At 40.3% G+C, this 18,190-nt stretch overlaps 1 protein-coding gene across 1 annotated transcript; it reads right to left on the bottom strand.

The window, feature by feature from the left end:
- Nucleotides 1-2,271: 2,271 nt before the first annotated feature.
- LOC137256136 (sodium- and chloride-dependent glycine transporter 1-like) lies at nucleotides 2,272-17,131 on the bottom strand. The gene is made up of 13 exons (XM_067793839.1): nucleotides 17,017-17,131; nucleotides 15,839-15,970; nucleotides 14,281-14,527; nucleotides 13,372-13,504; nucleotides 9,838-9,972; nucleotides 9,239-9,342; nucleotides 8,170-8,294; nucleotides 7,354-7,466; nucleotides 6,730-6,858; nucleotides 6,245-6,344; nucleotides 5,613-5,713; nucleotides 4,970-5,140; nucleotides 2,272-4,168 (listed from the first exon to the last, which is right to left on the bottom strand). Exons 1-13 carry the CDS (start codon nucleotides 17,129-17,131, stop codon nucleotides 4,061-4,063), a joined length of 1,713 nt encoding a protein of 570 aa, XP_067649940.1. The 3' UTR covers nucleotides 2,272-4,060.
- Between the last annotated feature and the right edge of the window lie 1,059 nt (nucleotides 17,132-18,190).

The raw sequence follows: 18,190 nt of genomic DNA, 5'->3' as shown, positions 1-18,190 counted from the left end.
TTCCAACATACAGTGCCGATACCAGAGGCGTGTTCAGAATCGCGAGCGTCCGCGAGCGCTCGATTCTGAACGCCTGTGGCCGGACGAGCGCCCGCGAACTATCCTCCCAGCCAAGCGAACAAAAAAGGCGATCACGTTTAATAGAAAAAAACCCCATTCAAATCATTGTCATTAGTTAGCATCCACCTGACGAATGGGCAAGGAATAACCAAGAAACGTTGTGCAAAGCATACAGAAGAAGTTGACATCCATAACATTTTGTCTTATACATGTTTAATGTCATTCCTTACCACTCGCCCTTTTCCGTAACCTCCAACAAGAAGACGGAAAGCTATTCGGTTTTTCCCGGAATAACACGAGTTGGTCACAAATGGTTTGATGAAAGCAAGCGCTCGCATCCGTTCAGGACCCACGGGAGCACTCGTGGGAGGGAAACGCGCGGTTCTGAACATGCCTCAGCATTCGGCTGCCATTCTAATCCCAGTTGATTTCAACAGTAAAAAACAAGCAATGAAATTATGTCCAAAGTATATCTTCAGTCGGTTTGTAATCTTGATGAAACATGAACCCTCTGGTTTTTATGTTCTTTAAGAATCTTTACCCCCGGGTCGCCCCTTTACCCTTCGGGTTGCGGGATTTTAAAACTCATAAAAACCCGAGGGCATCTTTTATCCTACAAACTGAAACTGTTGCCAAGGTTTGAAATTTTCACAAAACTGTACGCATCCAAATGATGCCATTATGGTTGGACTTCATGTGGTCAATGTTTTCAAAACTAACTACGGATTTAGCAGAGTTCCCCAAATGTTTCAGTGAAACATTAAGATATTCAAGAATTCCTGATTGTGAAATTTGGAGATGATCCTCCCAAAAGAAAAAGTCCCAAACAATGGTGGTACGAAATTACTGTTATAGCAGCATAGGCTTGCAATTGAAGTTTCCTTGGGACCAACCCAGTTTCTTCTATTTGTTGCTTCCAGTTTCCTCGGAACTCTGAACATTCCTAAAAGAGAATAGTACAATTACTGGACTTCTTCAGAAACAGCAATACATTAAGAATCTGAGGGCAACTTAAGTATTTTGGCGTCGGATAGACGGTCGAATGGACATACATTTCATATGTGGTCTGTTGCATAACTTTGTCATTTATGCAAAGTTATGTACAGAGCTCCTGTTGAGATCAGTGGTATGCATACTAAAATACTGAGAATTAACATTTGTTTCCTCAAATTGTAAAACCATGTTTTCTATTTGACTTTTAAAAGATGTACGCATTACTGTTGTTGGGGTTATTGGTATAGAAATTTGCAATGAAATTTCTTTCTTCTGAATTTAAAATCAGATGATCATTACAGCAAGAATATATTGATATCAACTTCTTTTTTGCGAGGAGCAGTACGTTTTCGAGAATATTCTCACTCCTTTATCAGATGATCACTCGCTAAAACAAACACAAATAGTGCCCGAAATTCGCCATTTCAAGCATTTCCAGTTTTAGGTTTGAGGGAGGAATGAGACAGAAAAGCCTAAAGTGACGCATGCCTTTGATTTGTATTTAAAGGTATGTTTACACATTGAATGATAAAGTGTGGGTAACAGTTTCCATGACTGCCATCTCCCTGGTATTTACGAACTTTAGATAACAGTAGATAAACTCTGATACACACAAAGTATGATCAGAGAGTTAAGTGTTGACGACAAATAAATTATGGGTTTCTAGGATTTAACACACAGAAATGATGTGCAAGCAGCATGCAGTAGCTAGCGCCACACTCGTCCGGAGGGTGACACTGTCATTCCTGATTTCGACATTTTCAAACTACGTCGATTCGTCTGTGGATCAATATTTCTGGCTCATACAAATACATGACTTTATTTTATTGCATGTATTTTTACTATCGGCGTCTGTTGGCATGCTGGCAATTGAAAGACTTTGGTGAATGAGTGAGTGAGTGAGTTTTACGCCGCTTTTAGCAATATTCAAGCAACAGAAATGGGCTTCACACATTGGGCCCAAGTTGAGAATCGAGCCCAGGTCTTCGGTGGACTTTTTACCCACTGGGCTACACCGTCGACCTCAGGAAACTATTGTAAAGATTTTGGCAACCACATACTATTGATAATCGAATCCCTTCAGCAACTCCCAAATCACCAGCAAGAGAACAGTAGAGATTGTTTCATATTTACAGTTCTGGTGATCTATACAAAATCTGTATAAATATATATTATTCATTATTAAAAGGTTATTTAATTTAATTAACACAACAAGTATTTCAGGTTCGTAAGATGTTTTATTTGCTTTCCATATACAAAGTACGCAGTCATGTCATGCGGGCTCATTCATCAGCGATATCATTTACCATTTAGCATTCGTGTGAGAACTGATCTTCACGCATACCCGAGTATTTATTTGACAGTAGTCATACAAGATGAATGCGGATTTAATAATAGCCATATCGACATTTGTACAAAAAATATAAAGTAAAGAACCAAGCACAGGCCCCTGTTGCACTCCAGCCTTTGTGCATTTTGATTTGGTTGTCATTGGTAACTGTGTACGTCAAAGTCAATGCCCATCCACTACTCTCAGTGAACTCGGTGCTACACGTAGTGATGAGTGAACAACTGCTTGGAATCTGGATGGCATGGCAAGAACCCGCGCCAGTCTAACCATCAGAGTTGTTATTACACCATGTTAGCGAGTGAATACAGTTTTTATGCAATATTCCTACAGTATCATCATTGGGACACCTGAAATGAACTTCACACACTCATGTGAAAAATCGAACCAGGGACGAGCGAACACTTTATACATAAGGCTACCCCACCGCCTGACACAAGATTAGTGACGGTGACTGCAATATGCAAATTGGAACATGACCTCGGCCTCCCTAGTCACCTAATGCGCCAGCATCTCGTCCCGCCAACCGTATGATCCCATATGCTCCGATCAACCGTTCTCCATCTGATATGATCATATCATTTCCACATGCCAGTATCAAATGAATCAGGTGATATTTAGTGGTGATTTCCCTACTTTGTAATCAAATCAAAACGCTGTCACGGATGTGATTTGACCTGGTCTTAAGATGGTGATTGATAGAGGATACTAAAAGACCTTCCGTGTAGTACCATTTTGATTAAAAGAGTGAATGATTTGATACTAAATCTATAACGAGTTTAATAAACATGGTATTTCACGGAAGCGAGTTTAGTATTGTGTTTATTACTCACCAACATAAACTGACAGAAACTGCGGCGAAATTGCCTACAGTGTGAGTTCTCTCAGCTTTCTGCGAGTCAAGCAAGGGCTAGTAATATTGCGAAAGCGACATTAGCATTGTGACGTCACAACTTTGAACCATTTTGACGTCATACTTGAAGAGGTATTACACTAGTGTAATATTGCCGTAAAAGTGTTACACTGCAGTATCTTCAACGGGCGAGTAATAAAATACAGCTTCAGGCAACTTTTACCGATATTCCATCAATATCACGTTTTAACCACGAGACTACTCCACCACCCCATATACAATATAGAGTGAAGGAGCAAGCACATGCCCCTGCCGCACGCCTGGCTTCGTGTGTCTTCGTGTTTGAATGTTTCCCCCATTCACAAATACGTCTTGGTTACGATTACTTATACAAGTATTAAGCCATCATTATGACAAGTGGCCTGTTATCCTATACCTCTCTAACTATTACACCAGAAATGACTTTCACGCATTATACCCAAGTTAAGAATCGAACCCGGACCTTCGGGATGACAAGTAAACGCTTTCACCACTAAACCATTGACCTGGTATAATGTGCTTAGGAAAGTGTTTCGATGAAAATCTGCCTTCAGAGACAATGTGCAAAAAAGGCGGCTAAAATACGGGTGACAGTGCCGCGTGCTTCATGGAATTTGATTGGACGGCTAGTTTAGTGTGCTGTCCATAGAACCGGACTGAACACGAAACGATGATGGTATATGTCCAGGTCTCGTAGTCACAGTGTATGATATGATTTGCAAGAATGACAGCACTTTCTTCCTTTCCCTTTCCAGATCTTTGTTGTCTTACAAATTCTCCTGCAGCACAGATGGAAAGTTGACGTCCTGATTCTCGCATTCATTTGGTACTCGGCTTCCCCATTTCTTGTTTGGTCGGATCGCCTTTTCAAGTTTCTGAAAAATAAGAGACAGATTTAATATGTAATGAGGAATACAGGCTGCAGAACGTTTACGCTCCCGATTAAATCCCCTTATTGTTCTCTTTCAGTAACCCTAATACTAGCAACCGTAAATCTAACCCTTTCCTTAACATTAACTCTAACCCTGTTCTACAAATGTATTCGTATCCACAAACACACAGCATTAATTAGAAATACAGCATTAGTTACAGAACTGTAACCAGCAGGTTCAAACTCTATGTGATCATGAGGAAGGATAGTATGATATATAAATACCATATACATGTATTTTAAAATACAACCCACATGCCTCACGAAAAGGGTGATAACTGATAAGATGAATGTGCAACAATTAGTGTTCGCATTAGTTACTCAGTAATATAATTGAAATGAAAAAGAATTATCAAACCGTAGTAGCGAAAAGGGTAACTATGACCTTCCTTACTTAGAAAGTATGACTGAGGGTTCCTTCAAACCCTAACTATGAAGAGGGTAGCTATGCCCTTCCTCACGTGTGTGAATGAATTTGGTTTTACACCGCATTTAGCAATATTCGAGCAATATCGCGAAGGGGGGAGACCAGAAATGGACATTTGTACAAATGTGGGGAATCGAACCCGGGTCTTCTGCGTGACGATCGAACGCTTTAACCACTGGGCTGCCCCAACGTCCCCTCCCTTGCGTAACACCTGGGACAATACCAGGCCAGGTATTGGCGAAACGGGTAAGTATAGCCCTTCCTTGCGTAAAACCACGCCACCGTCACCACGAGAACAAGACAGTGTTTTGGTCTGACCTCTATTAGAGTGGTTCCACTTGTGTGGTACACAGTCCAGACAAAGATGATGGGGAAGGGGACGATAGAAGCCATGGAGATCATCCAGCCCACGACTGTGGCCCAGGCTGGGTAGACGTACTCGGCGTACTGAGGAGGTCGGTACGTGTAGAGAGAGAAGGTGAAAATAACCTGCAACAAAAAGATAATATCATGTTATTTAGCTATATCCAAAGGTTTATGAGTACTACTGGGAAATGAGTATAATTTTAGCAATAGTCAAATATTCAAAGTTTGCAATGGCAGCGTGTGTGCGTGCGTGCGTGCGTGCGTGCTTGCGTGCTTGCGTGTGTTATTTTGCCCAGCCGAATTCTGCGAGGGAGGAATGAGTGAGTGAGTATGGTTTGTGATAATGGTCCTCAAACGTACCACCTGATTTGTAGAATCTATGGACAATTTCTTACAATAACATGTCCCCAATTTGACTGGAAGATAAATATTTGCACTGGAAATATACGTTCTTGGCGGAAGTAAACACAATTGTTTACCAACATATCATAGTCATGCTCATATGATGAAGGCAAGTTCTCGCAGCATGCCAGTAAATATTAGCGATAACACCCTACATCTGTAACAGGTATATGACAGTAAACAGTATGCATACCAACAGAAGCACTGGGCACACGAATCGCATGCAGAAGCTGATACATCGAGGTGCGGTCTTGCCCCACATGGTTTGTATATCCTGTTGTAACTGTTGTGTTCCTGTACAAATATTACAGCGTTATATCACATAAAGAGGCTGACTGGCCACACACAACAAAGTTGCATAACAGAAATGGATGAGTTTGATTGTGCTATGAGGAGGAGATAGAAGAGCAGAACATAAGATGAAAGAAAAGAAGGAGATGGTAGAGGAGAAGGAGGAGGATTAGAGGGAGAAGAAGTAGAAGTAACAGAAAAAGAAACACAACAGAAATTGACGGCGATGCATTCCATTGTTGCAGATGGAAGAGGAGAAAAGATGGAAGAGAGGTGGGGAAGAGGAAGAAGACGAGAAGAAGAACAGTGAGTGAGTTTAGTTTTACGCCGTACTCAGTAATATTCCAGCTATATGGCGGCGGTCTGTAAATAATCTAGTCTGGACCAGACAATCCAGTGATCAACAGCATGAGCATCGATGTGAGCATAATGAGTAAAACCACCCGCTAGTCGTTTCTCACGACAATCATGGGTTGCTGAAGGCTTATTCTACCCCGGACCTTCACGGGACGAGAAGAAGAAGAAAAACCATACCATAACAGAAATTGACGGCGATGCATTCCATCGTTGCGAATAAAGCCAGCGAGGGGAAAGTAGCATACCAGTCCACCAACGTTAGGACGTATATTCCACCCTGCAAAATGGGAAAAAAGTATATCCTAACGTTTCCTGACATTATTCTGAATGTAGTACTTACTTGTTCTGATGTATAAAGCTCAACGCCAATTTTTTTGCGGACGCAATGTACTTGTAATCCACTCAATGAACTTGTGATATCGTTTTACATACAAATTCTATTAAAAATATTGGAACAATAATACAGGTTTACATTACATTGCCATGAAAATCCATGAATAATGTCAGATTATGCTACGTGTTTCCAGAATTAATAGCTCTGAAGATCGATGGTCAGAATTCCTGCCAAGTCCGTCGTGTTTTCGCCGAATGCCCTCATTATGATCTGTGCCGTTTAACACGAAACCCATTTTATAAGAAGGTTTATATCTGTAAACACCAACCCGAGTCATGAACAGGAGAGCAACCAACGAGGATGACAGCAACACTGAACAAACGATGAGCCATCTGCGCTTTGCCAAACCCGGAAGCTGATCCGCCAAAGCCGTCACCACTATCTCGAAGCTGGGTATCTAAATACAGAGTAAGTAAGTCACACTGAAAATGTTTTTAAATGTTCTTTGAAAATGTTTTTTTTATAAGGTATATCGTTATGCAGATCAAACATTGCCTTTTGGGATGCTGATGATTATGGTTTTACGCCGCTCCTAACCATATTTCAGCAATGTCAAGGCGAGGGATACCAGAAATGGTCTTCACGTATTGCGTATTCATGTGGAGAATCGAACCCCGAACGCTTTAACCATCAGACTATACCACTGTCGTCCTTTGGGAAGTCTTGAAAAAGTTATGAAAAACACCCTTCATCATTACAAGAACTATCTCTGGTAAACATGTGAAAAAAAGTAAACATCATTCGCAGTTCTTAACAAAAATGTACAGAACGTGCCCCCTGGGATTAAAACGAAGAACAGTATAGACATTTAGAATTGTACACGTTTAGATGAACCCCCCAACACCTAAAAAAAGGGAAAAAATCCCGACTAAAACACTATTGCTGCAGTTACCAGTGTGTCAATCAACAAGGACATCAACATTAGAAATGTCAGCGCTGACCACAACTGTGGACAAGGGAGCGTCGCCACAGCCTCGGGGTAGACGATGAAGGCTAGGTTGAACCCTGAAATGAAGCCATTCGGATTAATGTTGGCAGAACTTGGTCAACAGACTTCCAGAGAAATACCACATTATCGATAAATTTTCAGGTACATGTGACATCGATATTTCCTCAGAGTACGAACGTATTTGATCTGTTCTGAAGTGATAAACGCTGGTACGATTGGTACAATGCATCCATACTGGCGTTAAATAGCTCTCGAGGCAATTGGGCATTCTGCCGTTCACACTGGACAGATGGTGCTCTTTTTCTTTGTTGCATATCCTTGGAAATAGACATAACAAACCGATGCATGTGCCCGTCCATAATCCTGCAGTTACAGTCAAGGCTAATTTTTTGTTAGTTATTGAAAGACTATTTCTGTGGATATACAACTTCTTGTCACGGTGTTAGCATTTATATATTGTAATAAAGTAGCTGTATATTCGCGGACATCACCTGGTTCATCGCTTCAACTTTACAAAGCCCATCAAATAAGTTCATGGTTCAAAAAATGACATAATCAAGCCTCAACGGCTCTTTGTCTGGATTAACATAATCATAAATGTATGTGTAAATACTGGTACACAACCATGTAACTTTTGTAAATGTGAGTTTACAATTATATTTATATGAATCTACCTAAATATATGCCTAAATGTGCAACGTTGCAAATTTTGTAAATGTGATATTTCATCCAGTGTAATTTCCGTGAAGACATATTCACCTGATGATTGGAAGGCTTTCACGTCAAGTCCACGTATATAAGCTACGTGGCCAATGATGCCGAAGACAGAAAACCCCACAAAGATGGTGGTGAGAGCGTCCATAAGGCACATCGCTATAGAGTCCCTGTGAATGATGATACAACCGATGATACATGATACCATCATTCCCGGACACAACAGGGGCGGATCAAGAGCGGGGTACGGGAATGCACATCCAACCACCCAACTCCCTTTTCCCCGAAAAAAGTATTCGTGAGGAGCATTTCCCCCTAACCTTTGGACTTCAGGATTCATGTGCAACCCCCAACCTCTACTTCTCCAAGATCCATGATCCGCTACTACACATTCACAAAGTTCTAAAAATAGTCGACACAGAACGATGACGACATCTGAGCATAAGCAATTTCAACGTTAGCTCTAGTCGGCTCAGGATTAGTATATTTTGACATTGGGGAATCCATGTCAAACCTGTGCCATGTTGTCTCAGCTTTGAGGAGTGCGGGGCATGGGACAGCCAGGTGTTTCAGAAGCACATGCAAAACTACTGACAAAGTTATTCATTTATTCACCTGTACTGTGCCTTCTCCATCCTTTCTTGCACATATGCCTGTCCCTTTCTGTGCACTCCTTCCTCGTAACAAATAGTGAAGTGGGTCAATTTCTAATGACTATTAAACAACGTTTTTGGACCAAAATTCTGGAAAAACCTCAGAGGTGTGATGTTTTAATTATGATCAGTGTTTCATTGAGTATTTTGTGTTTATTAGTTTTCGAGTCAGATTGGAGTTCATCGGTCCGCTTTTGAGCCAAACGGACTATAGTTGAAGGTACAGCAACGTGCAGTAAGTACTGTGACCATGTGCCCTGTCCACCCGGCTGTGAATGGGTACTTCGTAAGGATGGGAAAGCCACATTAACTCGGTGCGCCTACTAGACTGCAAGATTTGTATGAAACCCCAGATAGTTGAGATTGAAAAAACGATGTGTCTTTGTGATGGAAATCCGATGTGTGAATGCACGTAGGTTATATCCACGATTTTTACGAGTAAGAAAGAATAGAAGATGTACCTGAAACAGTTATTCCTGAAGTTGTTGTGTCCAGACAGTGTGATTATACAGCCCATACCAATCCCCATGGAGAAGAAAGCGTAAGCACAAGCCTCCATCCACATCTAAAATGTAGCAAATTCTGACATCATAACACTGTATGTATTTGCACTTTGGTCCCAACCTACCAAGAGTTAGAAATGTTACGCGCTATCGTAACTGTATAACTTATCATAAGATTACAAATGACGTAGTACTGATAACGCGTTATGCATGGGGTTCCTGGACCTGACAGACAAGTGATTGACATCATGAGTATCTGTCCCAGATATTGAAATGGCATGGAGTCCACCCGGGACATTTAGTAGGGTCTTACGTAACGGTTAAACATAAACATATCTTCTTACTCGAGCACCCCTCACGTAGATCAAGTAAAACTGATAATTAAACGGACATTAAAATTAACAAAAAGTTTGGATCCTGAATTCGTACAACGATTTCCTCAACCTACGGTATTCCGTTCGTTGGTGAATCGAGGTATAAGGCGTTATATATTATCTGCACTTGAAAAGCAAAGGACTATTTTTCTGAAATACGTTGACTGTTAATATCAAACGTACCTTCGGATCCTGAAGCATCTGGAAATTGGGGTATATATAATAATATATTCCTTCAGCAGAACCTGGTAGCATGCAGCCTCGGATCAGGAAGATCGTGTTCAGCAAGTATGGGACACCCACAGTGACGTACACAATCTATTAAAGAAAAACTTACTAGCAGTTATACACGTTAGGCTAAGGAAGAAAAGTGAAATATTTCTAGATCTACGGCGCGTCACTTTTATTTGTGCGCGTAACAATTGTTTATTGCCGTTGAAAGCGAAATAACTTTGACTTGGCCGCGTCCCAATCATCCATTTGTTTATTATATTTCAATTTCTGTATTTTCAAAGAAAAAAACACCTTGGTGGTACAAGAGCATATAATCTAGACATATATACAAATACAAAATCAGCTCAGATCCAAGATGGCAGGAAAACAACATATAAACACATTAACATCTTTTTCTGACAAGGGATGATAGTTTTACAATATATTTTGATAGAGTCGCTGCATCTTGCAGAAGTTTTAACAGAAAGTATTTTCGTAAGCTTTATTTCATTAGGAAAAATGATTAGACAGGTGGGTAGATATTGCTTCCTCAAAGTATCCAATGCTTTACAATGGAAAATATGATACTCGTCCCCAATGTTTTTAGAAGTACATAGCTGGCACGTTCTCTCGTCCCTTGGAATATAATACCAGCGGCCCGTCTCAGTAGGTATATTATGGTTACATGTTCTAAATCTCAACACTGGCAATGACATACGTTTTGGGAGGAAGAGATATTCGTCAAAATTAGGAAACGGCTTTAGATGTTGATAGTAAATTTCCTTGGGGCTAGAAATAATGTCATTGTGCCAGTTTTGGATAAATGACCCTTAAGAATATAATCAACTTTTGAGACCAGCCACTGGGTTGTGCAAGTGGATGGATGTTCAAAAACATAAGGATCCAGTAGTGTCTAATATATTTTTAACATGCTGTAGCCAAGGCTTATATTTTTTATTTGTTCTTTGGAATGATAGGTAATTGTAAATTAAGTTGGTAAGCTTATAAACACCTTCTTGGTAAGTTAGATTGTGCCAAAAGTTTAATAAACGTTTATATATCATAATTCTAATAGGGAATCTTCCTAGTTCCCCATACAGCATGAAACGACGGGTTGAATTTCTTCAACTTGTAATGAGTCTTAAAATTTTTTAATGAATTTTCTCAAGAATTTCAAAGTTTTCAAATACCACACTTCAGCCTCGTAGGTCAAGATAGGTGTTACCATTGAGTCAAATGCTGACAATAAGCAATCTAAAGGCACGCCTAACTTGCTAGCTTTTAAAACTAAATTATACATCGCTTTCTAAGCACTATTACTTACAGTTTTGATACTCGAAACGAGTTGTCTGTTTCTGTGGTGTAACTATCAACTGTCAAGAAACATACCATCCAAATTGAAGATATTTTGTGCTTTTTGATGGCCCTCCCCCAAAAATTACTATTTTAGTTTTACTTAAATTCACTTTTAGCTTCAATGAATCACAGTAGTTCTTAAATGAGTTCAAGGAGTCTTGTAGTCCCTTTGGCGATTCGTCAAATATTATAGTATCATCCGCGTGTAAAAGAACCAATAACTTTACAATTATCACCAAATTTTCGTCCTCAGTATAATCTAGATTTACAGAATTACACTCTGAATGAAGTAAATGAGATTCAATATCAATCTGAAAGGCGATTGTTTAATACTTTGGTGAACAATCTTCCAAAACAGCTAAGTAGCGTAATTGGTCTATATGAGTTAGGATCAGTTTTTTCTTATAAATCGGCTTAATTTCTTCTTTCGCGATAACTCTATATAAAACATCACAGGTAAGCTGTGTAGCATTGTCAGCGTTAACATTATCTCCTTGTTCCTGTTGTTCTGATTCATTTAGTGATCTGAAGTGCTCGTAAAATACGTTGACATCTAAACAGGACTTGTCATCCTCTTGGTCAGACTTACCATTTACAATTTTTCAAAACTCTTTCGGGTCATGTTTCTTTTTTTCTCTCAACATTTTACCTAATTCATCTTTGTATAATTTGATATGTTTATCCATGCATTTTTATAGTTCTTAGATTCAAGTCTGTAGGCGCGTTTGTCATAAACAGAGTTTATTATAAGAATGAATGTCTGTAAGAACGAGTGTGGCTGAATCTACAGCTCATTACCACGTGCTGAAGCTGTATTTCAGGGAGAAAAAAATAAAAATGTGTTCCTCCCTCGTCACATTTTGTTCTATCAAAAATAAAAAAAGTCCTACCGCCCTCGTCACTTTTGAAAGGAAAGTGTCCAAAAAAGATTTAATGCTTTTCATGCAGCCTTAATACTTGCATTTGATCATGAAGGTTTTGTGGAAGCAATTTTTAACCCATTTTGGGTGACTTGCCGCTTAAAAAAGGCCGTGGATATGATGATTGCTCAAGCATACACATATTATACATCAGATGAGGGTCGAGTGAACGGTGTTTAGAGCAACAGGGTCTTGTCTTTAACTTTGTAATCTCGTCCCAACTGATCCTGTGATACAAAAACTTATTTATATGATTTTTCGTGAGCGTGCAAGGGTATCCTGCTTGTTCAGTTTGACCTAATTATGTGAATAGTACAGCTTGTTCAACTTGACCTGACCTACCCTACATATTCATGACCCCGGAGGTCAAATAGCACAAACGCAAGGTCGAGTTAACCTTATTAAATATCGGAGAAGAGGATGTTATTAATGTTGCCTTTGAATTGCTTATACAGTCATATGCTATAAATTTGGGTTTACTAACTTTACAACATACAGACGTCATTTACTTGCACAATCTTACACTCTCTCCACACCCAGTGCAATTATCAGTGGAAACACCACTTGATGCTGCAACTCGCTGCCGAAAACCCCGAATCGGAAACATTAAACTATCTGTAACTTCTTGTTTAATGTCTCAACTGTTCGGGCATGTTGACATCCAACTGACAAAGATGTAACCCTTCATAATAACAGATCTAGCAACTTGTGACACAGTCACCCAATGCATTAGTATTCACTTGATCAGGTCAACCTGAACAAGCTGCATTGGGTGGCTTTGTTAGGTTTATAATGTAAAGGTCTGCACCTTTGTCAGTTGATTGTCAACATGTGAGACAAGGTCACCGTTTGACAATGTAGTGTCGAGAAATCGTCACTAATGTCTTAAGTTTATTTTGAAACGAAGCTACATATTGTTTATTGTTTCCCATTCGGGTTTTCAGAATGCGAGCAGCAGTAGCAACTGGGTCTAGAGAGTGATACCAAAGTGAATCGGATCGTAAAATTAACTGACGTCTGCACGTTGTGAACTTAATAACGTTCTCTGCTCCCCTATTGAATGAAGTTAACAAAACTTCGTGTTTTTGACCTTACGGGCCATTTTTAGAATAGGCTCGGGGTTACGCCATAACGTGAAAACGCGTCTTTCAAAAACGTCTTTGACAATTGAAAAGCCGTAATGAAGTTACATATGTTTCACAATGAGAAAATATTTAAACTACATTACCTTTCCTGAAATTCTGATTCCCCATATCAGACACAGCAAGACCGCAACCATTGTAATTGCCAAACAACCAACCAGCGGCCATCTTATCCCAGCAAGATTCTCTAAACCTTCGGTTATGTCCAACACCTTGAACCTGCATTCGGAACGAAATTGGATGATCTATTTTCCTCTGTGCCAAAACCTTTTTCAATGAAGTCGTTTTTGGTACCTGTCAGTTCTCCCTTCCATGGGATGTATACAATACAATCAAAGTTCCTGTGAGGTGTTTAAAGTGAAAAGGGCACCTATCCTATAGGGTACCCGTTTACTGCTGGGTAAAGAAAGGGTTTGTTACGTCACGTGCAGATGGTGACATTTTTGGAGTTCTTTGTGCTTCCGTCTAGCATAAGAATATGAAGCCATGAAAATCTCAGGCGTCTACCTTATGTACACGATCACCAATCGAAGGACTCCAATCTGAGGTCAAAGTTGCTGAGCTTCACCCAACATTTAGTATGTAATCTGTACACATATTTTGTTTTGTTTTAAGTAACACATTATCTTGAAAAAAATACTTTCAGCTGATGTACTGCTCTCTCATATATTAACAAGAGTTTTCAAGAGATGTTCTTGAATTTAATAACAATGTAAAAATTGTGCCTCCTTACATGGGTTTTGTAAAATATCCCTCCATCTCCTCAAGATTATTAGTTGGTTTTCAGAAACCCATGCTTCTCCTAAGATGCGACTAACGGGATTGGGTTATGACACATTTCATCGTACCATAAATGCGTGGATCGATGCTCATTCTGTTGATCACTGGATTGTCCGGTCCTGGTCCGACTATTTACAGACTGTCGACATACAGTTGGAATATTGCTGAGTGGGGCGTTTAACTACGAATAAAAAGAGCTTTAGAAAGTCACCTACCTCCAATATTCCTCTGCAGCTGTCATGCCCCCGATGGTGATGTTTGTTGACATGGTGTTGTTGATGTTGATGTCGTTGATGTGCATGTCATGGGTTACACAGGTGGCCGTGTTCCAGTCATTGCTGCACTGCGTCCACGGGAGGTATGTCGAGAAGGAATTGAAGAAATAGTACAGGTACCAAGCAAATATACCCGAGTTGTAGGTAGCGTATGTCCACGAGATGGCCACTGTTCCCAGTCCTATTCCTGTAAAGCAACACTCATGCTCATCTTTTCCAAAATCTATCACTGAAGTAATAACTCCAGCACCTCTATCGTCAACTCTGACAGAATCGCCAATATTGAACTTGGGGGCAGTCATGTTTGTTTACCAACTCGCCCACGCAATGGAAACCCGTCGAAAACCTGCAGTTTTGTGAAAGTAGTTCTCGTTTCTTACCTAATTTGCATATTTATTAGATTTGGATACCAAGTTTGTTAGATGGGTTTATTGCATCGATAACACTGTCCATTATATGATAAAACATTTTATTCAACTTAGGATAAAAGTTGTTTAACAAACGAAAATACTTACAAATAATTATCATTGGATTGCATTACGGGAAGATGCGCATTAAATGAAACACCAAGGACAGGATTCCTAACTTAACGCTGATCACGTAAAGCACGTGTATTTGTTTCCCGGTTCCAACTACTGCGTTCAATACAAAACAGGTAATAGGGATTTGAAACTATGATCGTTTGTTAAACAACTTTTGTCCTAAGTTTTATCGGTGCGTTTAATTTCACTTTACAATTTTGATTTACCTTTTAAAGTGAAATTCATCAGTACGTTTTAACTGCAAAGACATTGTGCATTGCACGATCCTTTTCCCGTATGATATAGAAAGGTCTGGATTAGAAAATATTCAAATTAACGAAACATAGGCATTGAATTACTAATTATGCTTAAGCGTTTCCATGATTAACCTTGAGAAATGCGGATTGAGCGGTTAATGTGGTCAGAATAAATGCGGTATGAGGGTAAACCAACTCGACCTGACATCTTTGATTTAAGAATAGGACTAACTTGGACCGGATCGCTAAGCACTCTGGTCAGGGTGATGCATGTCATTCCAACTGCGTAGATCGATGCTCATGACATCAGTCACTGTGTCTGATCCAAACTCGATTGTTACCAGACCGCTTTCATACAGCAGTGTTAAAAGAACAAAGAAACAAAGAAACAAAAAAAAAACAAAAAAAAAAAAATCCGTCATGCGAACAAAACCAAATTCATGAGCAGATTAACCTTTAAACTATCCGTGAAGGTCCGGGTTAGAATATTGTAGAATATTGGCCTTCAGCAACCCATACTTGTCATAACAGGCAGTTAACGGAATCAGATGTTTAGGCTTGCTGACTTGGTTGACGTATATAATTGGTTCACAATTGCGGATATCCATGCTCATCGTATTGATCACTGGATTGTTTGGTCCAGACTTGATTATTTACAGACCGTTGCCATATAGCTGGAATATTGTTGAGTGCGGCGTAAAATTAAACTCACTCACTCACCTTTAAACGGTGGACATATATTCCACACTCTGACAGGTCCACTCTGAGAGAACTGGCCAATCACCATCTCCACAAATACACAAGGAATGGCACCGATGATGGTAAACAACATGAAGAGTATGAGGAAAGCACCTGTTGAAACCGAAAGTCCACGTGATAATGATAATGACAGTTATGATAATCAATCTAGTCCCAGTCCATGTGCACCGCCCGCTTCGTGTCCAAACTCGCGATATGCGGCATTTTGCAATATGCATGTGAGGAATCGAACCTTGATCTTCGATGTGACGACTGAACGCTTTAACCACTTGGCCACCTCATAGGTCTTAACGGTCATGAATTATTACTACGTGGGATATTGTAAAAAGCCTCATACATTTCCTGGTATATACATATGCATCAGGACAGCATAGAGAGTAGATGGCAATCACTGGATTGTCTGGTTCATACTAGTTAGGTTGTTAACAGACAGTGTCATATGGCTGGAATAGTGCAGAGATAAAAGGCAAACAGACACTAATGAAAAACACCTGAACTGAGTGACTACAAACGTCTGGCCGATGACTAAATGCAATTTGGTTTTCATCGAAATCAGAAGTTATCGGACCCTTGTCTCAGTGGGGACGTCATCTAACCTGGGTATCGGTGGCGACGCCATCTCACTCGGGTCTCAACACGGACGTCATTTAACGAGAGTCTCAAAGGGGACGTCATCTAACCCCGATCTCAGTGGGGATGTCATCAAGCCCATGTCTCAGTGGGGACTTCATCTAACTCGGGCCTTAGTAGGGGAGTACGTAACCAGGGCCTGAAACGGGTATTCTTCTAGCTTGGGTTTCAGTCCCAAGGGCTCAGTGTTTACGTCATTTTACCGTGGTCTCACGGACGTCATCCAACCCAGGTCTCTAAGGGGACGTCATCAAACCCGTGTCTCAATGAGGACGTGATCTAACACGGTTCGTAATGGAGATGTCATCTTACCTGTGTCTCAGGGGCGGCGTCATCTCACCCGGGTCACAATGGAGACTTTCTCTAACCAGGGTCTCACACGGGGCGTTATGTCACCTGGGTCTAAGTGCGGGTAACATCAAACTACGGGTCTGAAACGGGCGGTCTTCTAATCATAGTCTCAGTGGGGACATCATCTTACTCGGGTATCAATAGGTACCAGTACTTACCCCCACCATTTCGCATACACAAGTACGGGAATTTCTGAAAGGTTCCAGCACCGACGCTGTATCCGACAAGTGTTATCAAGTAATCCAGATGATGAACCCAGCGATCACGAGCCATTTCTGAATTAAAATATACGAAAATACATTAACATTCCACGCCAGAGCATCCACAAACTATCCACAAAAACAGTGATTGAATACCGTTTTACGCACAGGAAACAATGTTAGAAAGGCATACTGGTGTATAAACCCCACCTTATTGCTACAGAAAAGGAAAGGGATGAAATCATTCCTCTTCCAATAAAGTTATATTTCACCTTGTAAAAGATTTATAAGACCCCACCGAGGCCTACAGCTAACTGATTTCAGTACAAAATGGGCGATAAATGGTCACAATCGGCTCATTAATTCAAAAGGTATACGCCACGACTCACCGAAAACAACTACATCCGCAATTCCATGCCAAAATCATCGATCACCCAAGACAGCGAAAACACACCTCTTAAATTCGTTATTAGATTCCTGCCACGTTGGCCCTTTGTAAATTCGATCGGCAACAACATACTTATTGCAACATCTACATCATCTCATCGACATTAATCAGGCAAAATCATGCTCACGTGTTGGCCATAGAATACTAGGGTAGGATTTACACACCTACTGATATATGTCTTTCTAACAGTGTATCTACGTGAGACATGCCCCTGTGATTTTATGCCGTTTTCAGGAACATCAGGGTGGGAACACCCCACATGGGTATCACACATTGTCTCCATGAGGTGAATCGAAAGTGGATCTTCAGCGTGACGAGCGAATGCTTAACTATTTCGTCAGATTTATGCCACTCCCATCAATATTCCAGCAGTGCAACAATAAATAAATAACAAGATTAAATGAAAACAAAAAACTTAAAAACCGATCCCACTGTGGATTAAGAGCAAAAATATACCGTATGAATTAACGACCCAACTTCATGCATGTCCTGCCCTATCGGTAGCACCCATCACTACACAACCTGCATATATCGCACACCAACACTCCTGCTGTCATTAACAAACCAGAAAATCAGGTACGTTTTCAGCTTGACGTGGTTCACAGTCCAGTATTGACTGGGAAGAGATCTTTCTAGCGAAAAGTAAAATCTCTCCCTTTAAAACAAAAAACTCAAATGCGGTTA

This window comes from Haliotis asinina, chromosome 11, assembly GCF_037392515.1.
Source record: "Haliotis asinina isolate JCU_RB_2024 chromosome 11, JCU_Hal_asi_v2, whole genome shotgun sequence".
Classification (NCBI taxonomy): domain Eukaryota; kingdom Metazoa; phylum Mollusca; class Gastropoda; order Lepetellida; family Haliotidae; genus Haliotis; species Haliotis asinina.
Note: the sequence above shows the minus strand (reverse complement) of the source record. Positions and strands in the feature narration are given on the sequence as shown.